At 41.4% G+C, this 12,429-nt stretch overlaps 1 protein-coding gene across 1 annotated transcript in view; it reads right to left on the bottom strand.

Moving 5' to 3' along the window:
- The window catches only part of LOC146203107 (uncharacterized), a 239,886-nt gene that overhangs the window by 193,099 nt on the left and 34,358 nt on the right, over positions 1–12,429 (bottom strand). The window contains exons 2-5 of the mRNA XM_084588528.1: positions 4,356–4,457; positions 2,227–2,325; positions 817–1,014; positions 566–751 (exon numbers count right to left, since the gene is read on the bottom strand). Of these exons, the coding sequence (XP_084444654.1) occupies positions 566–751; positions 817–1,014; positions 2,227–2,325; positions 4,356–4,457 (585 nt within the window). The remainder of the gene's footprint in view (positions 1–565; positions 752–816; positions 1,015–2,226; positions 2,326–4,355; positions 4,458–12,429) is intronic.

The following is a 12,429-nucleotide window of genomic DNA, read 5'->3' as shown; positions in this document are numbered from 1 at the left end:
ATTAATTTTAAGAACACACCAAAACTAAGCCAGAAAAGTAGTAGCAACACAACACATTGCACCTCAATACCTACAACTGCCAACTATTTGAATGCTGATGTTCGACAAAGACAAAAACCAGTCAGGCGTAACAAGCTAAAAAGAAAGCTTTGCAGGTAAGAAAAAAAGTGGCCAGCTTTTTTTTTTTGCCCTGTATACAAGGCTTTCTCTCACAGAAGCCTGCAAACTATACATTTTCATGTAGATGCTAACCATAACCAAAGCATGAAATGAAAGTTGTGTGGACAAAAGAAATGGTCAGCTTTCTTGTTTCCACACAACATTACAATCAAACTACTTAGAGTACACCAAACATTCTGACATCTTATTCCTTGCTGAATCCCAAAACAAGTAATAAAAATTACTTCAACACATAGAATGCCTGTTCAGAAACAGGAACTCAATTCAACACCTACAAAACGGCAAACAACCACCTCAATGTGTAACTTTACAACGTAAGAAGCCTAATGAACCGAACATTCCCCTCCCAAAATTGTGCAGGCACCAAATAGCGCACAGCAGAGACCTTGGAAGTGACATCAGGATTGTGTTCACTGTGGAGCAGCAGAGCAGCTGCTTTGCAGTCATCCTTCTTGGAGGCAATGTGCAGTGCTGGCAAGCGCACTTTTCCACGGGCGTCATTCTCCAGCAGCACTGCCACCACCTTGTCATGCCCCTGCTGCAGTGCCACTGCCAGGGGAGTGAAGCCATCCTGCACAGCAAACATGGGACCACTTAAATTCAAGCACCCCTCCACAACTTCAGAACAGTCCTTACTTCAGTGGCTAGGCTCTGATTGGCGCCGTTGGCCAGGAGGAATCGAACCACGCCATCGTGGTTCTCCTGGGCGGCCATGTACAAAGGTGTGAAGCCATTTTGCGACTGTACGTTAACGTTTGCTTGCTTCTGCACCAGCAGCTTCACCACCTCCTCTTGGCCTGCCAGCGACGCTATGTGCAGAGCACTGTTGCCTTTCTGCAAGGAAGAAAAACAAAGCCATCGGCAGGTGTAAGCGGGACTCAGCACAAAATGACTTCAAGCTCTTTATCTACAGCAGATAAATATGCCAAGTGCCAGGCTGCCGAAGTAAATTTAATATCTGCGATGTCCATAGAGCATGCCCCACTTATCACTAGCACTACAAGAACACCAGAAATTGCAATGCAACTTTCCTCTTGGTTACATGGTTTCTTTTTCTGTTCAGTTAAAGTGCGATGTGGAGAAGTATCTCCAGAGATTGTATTTTTTTTCATCAGTCCTCAGAAGCATTACATACACAGATGCCACTATTATCCTCAACAAGGTGAGACTGATCAATTTCAATGCACAATTTTTTAAAATATAAACAAAAAACAACCATACCCATTCTTTCATTGTATCCTTCTTACGACCCTTTAACACTTCAAAATGAAATCTAATAACTCCTCCACAAAAAACAGACTTGTTTTTTCATAGACGACTGCTCCCCTCATTAACCATTCCCCAAAACGCGATAGCGCAAAATAAATTCTCAAATACAAATCGAGAGAATTTCAAAAGAAATCAGCCAACAAATATGGGTGCTGTTGTCACTTTCACAGTCATCTAGGTACCTGTGTCAGTTCTTATTGTTTACTGGTTCTTTGTGCAGATTTGCCAAACAGATAGACCAATAAATATTATATGACAGTTCAGCGCCTGTGCCATGTTTTCCTTTTCTTTGATCACCATGTTTTTTTGTGCTGCATTCCATCATTGGTGAGCAACCAACCAGCTCAAAATGTGTTATACAAAAGAAGATTATACCTGAAGATACAGCACCCTGCCAAAAACAAACATCAGGAACAATGACAATGAGAAAGGTGTGTTAGCATGAAGTTACTCTATACAAAATACAGTCATCAAATTACCTCTCACTGACTTAGGAATCCTTCTAATCTATGCAAAAGCCAATTAACAAAGTTCACACGCTCATAAGCAATGAATAGTTAAATATAGTATGTTGTCATGCACAGCATACTAAGCGAGGTCAGCATATGCTGTGCCAGTGCGATGATGCTGTGTCAGAGCAATGGCGCATAAACATTCCTACAGAAAAAAAAAAATAATAATAAAATCTGATACGTTTTGCATTAAAAACAGAGCACAGAATGAAAATGGATTAAAATATCACTGGCAAACTCCTTTCTCAAAAACACCGCCACCTACCTTGGTGGTGGCGTTGACGTTAGCTCCACGCTTGAGAAGTTCACTAACCACGTTGACATGGCCTTCCTTTGCAGCCAGGTGGAGTGCATTAAGCCCATTCTGTGCACAAATGTAACACCCTTGTGTTATTCCTGGCCACATGAGACTACTTCAGCCAATAATAATAATAATAATAATTGGTTTACAGGAAGGGAAAGGCACAGTATCTGTCACACTTGCTCTGTGGACACCTGAACCGTGTCGTAAGGGAAGGAATGAAGGTGGGAGCGAAAGTGGAAAGAGAGAAAGGGGAGCCGGTAGTGGAGGGCTATGGAGTAATTTCAACCACCTGGGAATCTTTAATGTGCGCTGACATCGCACAGTACACAGACACCACTTCGTTTTGCCTCCATCGAAACGCAGCCACCGTGGTCCGGTTCGAACCCGGGAGCTCTAGACAGCAGTCGGGCATCTTACCACTGCACCCACCCGGCGGGCCTACTTCAGCCAATACATATAAATTATGGCCCCTGTGTAATGAGGCATTCGTGTAAAGCCTCACTGGCCCTGAAAATTTTTTTTTAACTTTGTTCAGGGAGGATGCTATGCTAATAACATTACTGTTTCCTTCCCAATTGTACTGCACTGCTCTATAACTGTATGAACTGTATAAATTTTGACAACGGCCAGTTGCTTACTGAATCATGCTAACGAATCAGCAATTAAATGTGTTATGTAGAAATCAAAGGGCAGTAATTAGTCTCTACTTCCCCTCCTACCACATTTTAGTCACTGCTCAGCCTTCACTATGTCCAAGACTAAAGAAAATTAATCATAGGTGGCACAAAAAGTGTGCTTCCCCCTTCTTTCCATAATGAGATGGATAAGTGACCCGCTAATCTAAGTGTTTCAGAAAGACACAATGATGACCTTTTTAATTACTTTCACAGGTGACTGTTTCTGATTTAACGTAGACCCCCTTTAAGATAAGCTCAAAAGAACCATGAGAATTTGTCTTATCAGAAGTCTGGCTCTTTGAGAAGTGCCCCCCAAAAAGTATCTGCAAGTATGCCAGATGTGTAAGAATACCTGCGATGTGAAAATAATCAACGAAATTGTTCTGCGACAATATGACAGCAAGAAAAGCCTTGACTGACGTGGCTGACGTGGGTGAGGGCAGCAGGCAGTAGCACTAGCTCACGCGGCCCGAATACTGGGAAGCAGTATTGGCCCACTTTTTTTTCGTTCTTTCCTGCTGTCTCCTTTTTCCCCCTCTCTTATTTCCCCTCTTCCTCACACACCACTGCATTGAGACCTTCTCTCTCTCTCTCTGTTGCATTCCCTTCAGCTCTAATGATAGCCCAATTGCTAGTCTTACAGAACAGGTGCTTTGATCACATGACTGCTATCCTATTCCTTTTTTTGTTGTTTTTAACACAATAGCATTAAGGCCCCATTCTGCAGAAAGTCCCGTGCCTCCATTGTCACCGTTGTGAGCGAAAACTCACTCGCATGGTCTGGCATGTGATAGTTGGCAGGCAACATGGCTGAGGACTGAGTCCGGTCAATGGATTGCGCGGCATAACGGTAACCACATACTGTAACAAAGTAGAGTGAAGCTGCTAACTACAGTTCCTAATTTGAGGTGGGAGACTGGGAGAGAAATCAGCCTTCCAGGGCTCTTGAATGCAGAGTTGGGAATGCTACTCCTAGGCTATGCAAGCTTGTTCGTACGTAGAGCTTTGTTCAAGTGTGGCTTTATATATAAGCCGGGTGGTCACTTATGACCAGTAGCTGGATAACGTGGTAGCTTGGGACTGAATGTTAATATGAATGCATGAGATATCAAAAGCACAAGTTATTGGTAAGACTCTAAAATGCACATCTTCACCTCTTCATGAACACAGAACTTTACTCGCACCACACTGTACAGAGCTGCAGCTGCTATGATTCACGGCTACTGCAAATGCCTACCTTAACCAAGAACCGCATGTGAAGAGGTTCGCAGCAAGCGAATTTTTTCACCAAATCGGTAGAAAAGCAGCCAAGAATTCATGCTCTGTTTGTACCTGACAATTCCAATGAACTCGGTGCATTTAACTGGAAGTACACAGCAGATTCTTCAAATAAAGAGCCAATGATCAGCTTACCGCATTACTTGTGTTGATGTCTATGCTACCCTTGAGGTAATCCAACACCTTTTCAAGGTTGCCAGCACGAGCAGCCCGCAGGAAGCTGGCGTTGCCATCAGTCTGCATAAGACAGAAAATTGACAATTTAATAGCTTGTCCAACCAGAGACCCATGAAACAATAAAAGAATACTTATTCACTATAAGCGAACTCAAAACTAGCCTTATACAAAAGCTTTTAAAAGCTGGTGTCCTCAATACTATCCAACAGCTTACAAAGCATTTACAACAGGGTCATCACTAAGAAACTTATACAAGCAACATACATGTTTTTACTCGAATAGTGGTAGTAATATTTCACTGCTGAACATTCAAGAGGAACATTCGCTAAGCACAGTTTAAGGCTGCTGTTCTCGCAGCTTCTGACACGAATACTAAATTAAAATCTTGCACTGCCATGATTAGCCACATTAGTAATGATGAGAATCTCAACTGCTAGTGAGGAACTTGTTACTGGCCTAACTGTTACTCACTGCTGGACATATCTTGTAGCAAACTAAGCCCAGATGATGATGATGAAAACGTTTTAATTTAGAGCCACAACAATTTAGATAAGGGGAAGGCTAATTGGGACCCTACATGGCAGGTATGATAATTTGGTCTTTCTTCTGAACTTCACTTGTCCGAAAACTAATTCAAAGGAAAGACCAAATTACCATATCTGTTATGTTCGTTCCTTCCTACATATTCGTCACTGATTCCAGTGCAACTCATTGAGCAGAATCTTAAACATGCTGGCCACAAATGCCCCAGCGGCTTCTCTTGTTACGCTTCTCATTTCTGGTGACTTGTACAAACATTCGGAATAGTCTGCTAAACAAAAACAAGTTGCCTCTCATTTCGTCACGATGCAGCATTTTATTGCGAAAGCAATATTACTCTAGGTTTCGAGCCTTCAGCATAGCGCGGCGGTAGCCATGTCTTACCCACGTGACGCTGTGACATCACACCCCATGTGACACTAGGGTGAGAGCTGGGCTACCAACTCAAGCAGTCGGCGTAGCGCAGCAGTAGCCACATCTTACACACGTGACGCTGTGACGTCACACCCTACGTGACACACGGGCTGGCAGAAACTGCCAACTTGGGTCTCTCGTTTCACATGGGACGGTTATGTCAGAATCAGCCTGTTAGGACCTTGGCATTCACGTTACCCCTATAGGCCACTAAGGCACGTTCATACGGCTTGGTTAAAGCGAGGCTTTATATGTGGACTGAGGAAAAAGAAAAAGAGAAGAAGAAGAATGCTCGATCAACGCTCGAAGAACACTCGAAGAGCTAATGCTTTCGCTTAATATTTGGTTCAGCAGCGTTAAACCCTTCTAATTTTTTGTGTATGCCGTGCTTTTTTCAAACAATATGTAGCCCAAAATCTCAGCATGCAGACTTCCAATATGGAGCAAATATTCCACCTGCACACTCTCACAGACCCAGCTCTAGCAGCCAGGGGTAGGCTTCAGCATCAGGTAACTCCTTACGCACACAATAACCAGTAAAAGAGCAAGAAAAACTTAAGGACCTTCATTACGCACTGCAAAAGTACACTGAAGAGCATGTTGCAAAATGTACAAATTTCCCCAAAATGTTTTCTCGCTAAGTGAAATATTTGTAGCAATATATATGCATTGTATATATATGTATACATATATATATGTAGCAATATATATATTTGTAGCAAATATATGAAGGACTAATTAAAATGCAATACAGCCTAGAGGAGAAAATAGTGCGGCAAAGACATTTTTCACCTTGAACACCATCTATTCACTGCAGTGGCTTAGTGCCTTTGGCGTTTGGCTGCTGATCCCATGGTCACAGGCTCAATCTCTGTTGCGGCAGCCACATTTCGAACGAAACATGAATATGCTCGTGTGCTTTGCAATGCCAGCACACATTAAGTAGCAAGTGAATAAATTAAAACGCAGCCCTCTACAAAGGCATCTCTCATAGTCAATGTGCTGCTTCAGGACAATAAACCCCAAAATTTACAATTGGTTTACTTTGAACACAATAAATAGGTCTTAAATTAATCTCTCAAGCAAGCACATCAACGTTTCAAAGAAAACTCGGCAAACTTGGCTCCTCCTTCTCGAGGTGACACTGCAAGTAAACTTTAAGTTGGAAAGCGATTCTGTTCATTACATATGTCATACTCTGTTTCTGTAAATTGCTGGAAAAAGTATTCCACTTTTCCAACATGATACAGCATATCGGCCCTCTCAGCTATGCTTGATGACTGCCCTAGGTACTATGCCCTGTCACAGCCCGAGAGGCCCCCTTCACGGTAAGTATATTATAAAGAGGAAAACCCACTTTGTAACTGCTTCTTTAGAACTACTATAGTAGCCCAAAAGAGCAGCCACGTTTCCTCCAAAATAACAAAACGCTCACTTCAAGTGTATATTTTAGTTCGCCCATATTACCCAAAGAGGATTATTTACTTCATCACAGATTTTAAGCTATGCACTGTGCAACAATAGCTAATAGCTATATTGCTATATTTGAGTAATACTTTATCAGAAGTAACCTTGAATGCTGTCTCTCCAATTTTAATACATAAATCCAGTTTTCAGATCTTAAAATCTTTGATCAATATGTGCAGGTTTGTTTGAACTATACTCCGTTTCATACATCAGGCGCAACGCAGCAAAAGCTACACAAGTAGTCCGGAAGAAAAAAAAAAAGGAGCCATATCACTACGCGCTCGTTTCGTGGCGAAGTGGTTTATGCGGAAACGGGCTCTATTCTGAGCATACACGTTTGCAATAACTTGCTCCGCGTGCCTGGACATTTTTGCAGTGCTGATCTTATAGAAAAAATCCGCTCCGAAGAGGCAGTCGAGGTCGCTGCGTTGCACCATTGGCAGGGTTGCGGGGAAGTGAAAACGAGACACGAACGAAAATGACAAACAAAACATACAAATTCACTGAATCCGATCTTTTCTCCCTAAAAAAGGTGCTTTTTATGAAGTTTACGGCAAATGTAAGATGTATTAAGCTTGCCGACAAAGCAACTATTATTTCCTCTCGTCAAGAGCAGGCACTATTTTTCATCGTGGATGAGGAAAGCGCAAAACAGGAGCTCTAACTTTGGCAGTGTTGCACTTGATGTATGAAACTGGAGTATAGTAATGGTTGAGGCGTTCCAGCTTTGCGTCATTGCCACCCTTTTCATGAACTAAAATGGCCATGTCTAATGTTCCTCCAAATACCAATTTCATATTTGTGTCCAGTATTAGCACCCTGAAATTTGTTCCAGCCACTGTTATTACAGCATATGACGGCTGTAGACAACAATGAAAAGCCAATACTAATGATGAAATATGAATTACACAGTGAGTAGTGATAACTGCCATATCAAAAGGCCAACCCCACCCCCAACACAGATATACAGAACAGTCCAAATAAAAGCTAAAACAGCAGGACAAGAGTAAGATGGTGAGAAATCAAGGCAGTCAAATAGCTTGCCAAGACTGGCCAAATCATCAGCATCAAATTTTTTCACTCACATGTGGGACAAGTTAAAATTATTATGGAGATAAAATTAGGATATGGCTAATATGACTGCAGAGCTGCACAACCACCGAAACCTCAGTAAAATTCTGGGAATAGCACCCACCAGATGTACTCAAAGGATGATGATGAGAAGCAGTTAATAAGGAATGGATGTGAGTGCTGAAGTAAAAAACAAATTGCATGGTTAACCCTGCACTGTTATTCTGCTAATCTAGTTTTGCTAATCTATGTTAACACATAAATAACATTTTACATAAGCAGCGAATAAGCAGCAATTACTAGCTAAATGTTTAGGATAATTTGAAGAAATTGTGCAGGATACCATGCATAGGTATAAGATATTACACAACCCAACGAATATAGCTAACGCAAATGCCACCTCCAAAAATTTAAAACACAAATTCTTGTATGAGATTCCTGACAGAAACGGCACCACTCTATGCAGAGCACTATGAAACTACACATACTGACACTTTATGCATTAAAGGGGTGCAGCAAAAGCCACTAAGTACCACTGCAAAGTATAGCCTCACCAAAAAATGTGTACTCTCCTCCAACTTTTCCCCATTGATTTCTGATGCAGACACTGGCAAAGCTTCCAGCTGAAGTGAATTTCCACGTAGATAACTCACAAATGTGGCGACTGATGAGCAAATTACATATATCCAGCCATAGAAGGCTGAAAACACTGCTCTAGGTCCTGGAATCTGGGACTCATCTGCCTCCATCTCTGCAGCCAGCAGCACTAACAGCAAATGCACACGACGACTATGCCTCCTGGGAGGGAGGCAACGAGCAAGCCAGCGATGGCCTTGAGCAGGCGCGACCCCTCTCCTAAGATGCCGTGAAAATGGCATGACTTGAGATTTTATGCCTTTTAAGAGCTTGTTTCGCTCAGGCGCTTGTCGTGCGCTTCAGTAGGCTAACAAAGGACCACTCCTATGAGGCAGACTAAGCCCAAGGTAATGGTGTCGCAGCGTTTATGCTTACTCAACTGTAACTAAAATGTATGTACAGACAACTGGGCCAACCATAGAAATACAAGTTTTGTCGTATTACTGATGTAAGATGCTATTAACAAGCACAGAAAGGGCCAGAAAATATGCTAAAAGTCTAAAAAGAAACGGGACTGGATGGGACGTTCCACTGCACGACATGGGACGTTTCCACTATTAAAAAAAACCCACTCGACATTTGCTTGCTTATCATTTTACGATGCAGTAAGGTTTTTGTTTTTTTCCTTACCGAAGTTGTGGTGCACTGCAATGACACACAATTCACATATCAGCCCCAGTATAATAATTATTTATGTTTTACAGTACAGCAATGCAGTAACAGCCTTTAAGAAAGCCATCAAGCTCTGCTTTTAGTCAAATCAGAGTAATAAAAACTCTCACTGCCCATGGGCAGAAATTGACAATGTAATGAAAAAATTTCAATTCTTAGTGAATGCTGCCCAAACGCATAAAATTTCTCACTTTCTAGCAACACAATAAGCGCTAAAAATGCTACAGTCAAAACTCAAAATACACTCAGGTTTCAATCACTGTATGAGATACCAAGAAATTACCTCACGCTAATATAGTATGCAAATTTCATATGGATATATGTGCATGATATTAAGGTACATTCATGCAATCCTAAACTGAAGATGCTTGTCAAGTAAAACAGGCACCTACTTACTATACATAACTGCAAATATCTAGAGTACACCATGCTAAGAGTAGATACACACCGCAAAATGAACAGGACGAAACACAGAGACCCACAGACAAGGCACTACACCACAACTAAAATTTATTGTACAAACTCTCCTCTTATAGCAAGGTGCGAGCTGAAAAGCGCACACACACAAAAAAAAAAAAAAAGAACAACTTGGCATGACTCTGTGGCAACAAGCCTGTGATGTCAATGCGTACGCTTGGTCACGAACAAAAGTTCTTTTTCCATCATCGAAATAGAAGGACTGCTGACACAATCTTCCCCTGCTTTTTCGATTAGACATGCTTCAATGATCTCTCTTTCTTTGTGCTTACTGATGACGCATGCGTCAGAAAACATGGAGTACAACCTTTGCACCCTCTGCAATGCGCAGCAAAGTGCCCTTTTATGGCAACTTTCCCCACATTGTTATGATGTTCACGCAACCGCTCGTTAAAATACCTTCCAGATTGTCCAATATATTCCTTGCCGCAAGATAGCGGAATACCGTAAACCACTCCCACATCACATGGTACAAAAGGTTCACGGTGTTTCATGCCGCTGCCCTTCGGTAACACCTTTCTGGAATTTCTTTGCGCACATTCTACCAAGTTTTAAAAGTGGAGGACACAACTATGACATCAATCCTGCTTGCAGGATTGGTGTCAGAATATTCTATTATGAATAGCCAATACTACATGAAGAGAAAAAAAAAAGTGCTGGGTACTGAAAGGATAAACACTTCTCTACAACCTCTTAACCAACAAAGCCGGACTTTTAAACATTTATTTAATGAACTTTAGAAAGTACATTTATAATTGTTATTAAAGTAAACAAGCACACCTTTTAAGTACTCAAGCAAGCATGGGTATTCAACTGAATGCACATGGTTGAGAATGCACATAGTGAGAATGCCCAATAAAAGGCGAACAAGCTGCTTTTTGTAGCATTATTTTAATAATTGCAGCATTTCTGAAATCAAATGTCTCCTTTGCTTACTAACTTTCATTTATTTTTATCAAGGTTTTGTTAGTGCTAAGGTTGAAATGTCTCCCTTGGACATATCTGCAGTAGTTTTAGGTATGGGTACAAGGTTCACAAAAGCTTCAATTGTATACATCTGTTTTGTGTACAGCTGGCACATAACTCCTGCTGAGATATGACGATAGCCAGCAATAGGACACAGTCTGTTGTATCTGGCGCGCCAATGTCATACATAGCATTATACGGCACTGCATATCCCCATACTGTCAATTCAGTGGTCCTATATCATTATTACAGCAAAATGTTTATTTCTGTGGTATGGCTAAATTTTGGCGGCATTTTAGCTACAGTTTAGCGATACCAAATACTATGACAGAAGCTGGTACCATTTTCATAGATTTTGCGAAGGCATCCGACAAGGTACCTCATCAACGCTTTCTTCTTAAACTTTCCCAGTTGGAGCTGCATTCAAATAGTATCATTACGTGGATTAATGAATTTCTCGAACGTCACTCTCAGTCTGCCTTCATTAACAGCCAATCCTCCCATGTGCTTACAATAAGCTCCTATGTCCAGCAGGGCTTCGTTTTGACAACCTAAATCGTGTGCAAAGCTGGTGCCTGCAGTGACTCATGATACTAAGCCCTAACATATCTCTTCCTCACCGTCACACATCTCTTGTTCTCGAATATAGTTTCTGGCTGCCCAGCTGACATCGTCTAGTTAAGCATCCTTAGGTATCATTAGTCTCATGATTTATGCTGCAGTGTGCATGCCACTAGCCTGATATCATCATCTAATAAAGCACGAGGCTTTTTAAAGCACCACCTGCAGGACAGCCCACAACACGCTAAACTACAAGCACACGTTTCACTCATCATAACTAAATGAGAATAAGCGTCAGCACTCCGAAGCCCTCATCAAGCATATTTAGCGAATTCTCTCGAAGTAGTACAAAATGCGGATAACATATTTTTTTCACTTCCGATTCTCATACGGCGATAGCATATCCCCTCTAGTCGAAAATTAATCAGGTTTGTTTAACCTTTCTGCTTGCCATTCCAATGATAGTCTTGTTTTGGTTCACAAGTTCTTTTACTCACCACTACAACAAGAACCAGAGATAGGTGCAGCCTCACAGAGCTGATCCCATCGCATTGGTCACCCTCTTCAAGTTTTGTGTCTGCGTGCCCGTACTACGTCTTTACCAACTCTTTTTTGTTTGTTTGTTTGTTTGAGCAGCAACTGACAGAAAAAATCACTGTCATAACCTGCCAACCAACGTTCATTATTGCTGCAAAAGCCTGCATTTTGTAAACCCCACCCCTTATGTAACACACCAAAACAACGTCTTCAGGGAAAAAAATAAATTCATGCGTGATGCAGTGTGATGTGATCATGAGCTAGATAAAGTTCATACTTAACTGGTTTTTACCTTCATGTTAGTTGCATATTTGTTTCCAGCATTGCCATTGCCTAGTGGCCCGATGATGACACAGTAGTACAAAGACCAGCCAACCACCACCATCCATTCCGCAGGGTGAATATTTCTAACTGTTTACAATCTTGCATTTTAAAAGTTAAAAGAGATACGTCTGTTTAGTCTGCACAGGTGGGTTTTCGAGTAAGGCAGCCATCATATAGAGCTTGATGACTGGGCAATTATCTATAACTATTTAATCAACTGTTTTTTTTAATTTAAGACAATATTATATTGCTAAACAGAAAGCCATTAACTTCAAGGACAAGTCCCATTTTTAAATTTCTTAGTTGGTAGTATAGTGCAAAATATCAAGAGCCAAAAACATGCATTCAAAAGCTCATTGAGTTGGCT

Source organism: Amblyomma maculatum, chromosome 1, assembly GCF_055883805.1.
Source record: "Amblyomma maculatum isolate TAMU_Amacu chromosome 1, ASM5588380v1, whole genome shotgun sequence".
NCBI lineage: Eukaryota > Metazoa > Arthropoda > Arachnida > Ixodida > Ixodidae > Amblyomma > Amblyomma maculatum.
Note: the sequence above shows the minus strand (reverse complement) of the source record. Positions and strands in the feature narration are given on the sequence as shown.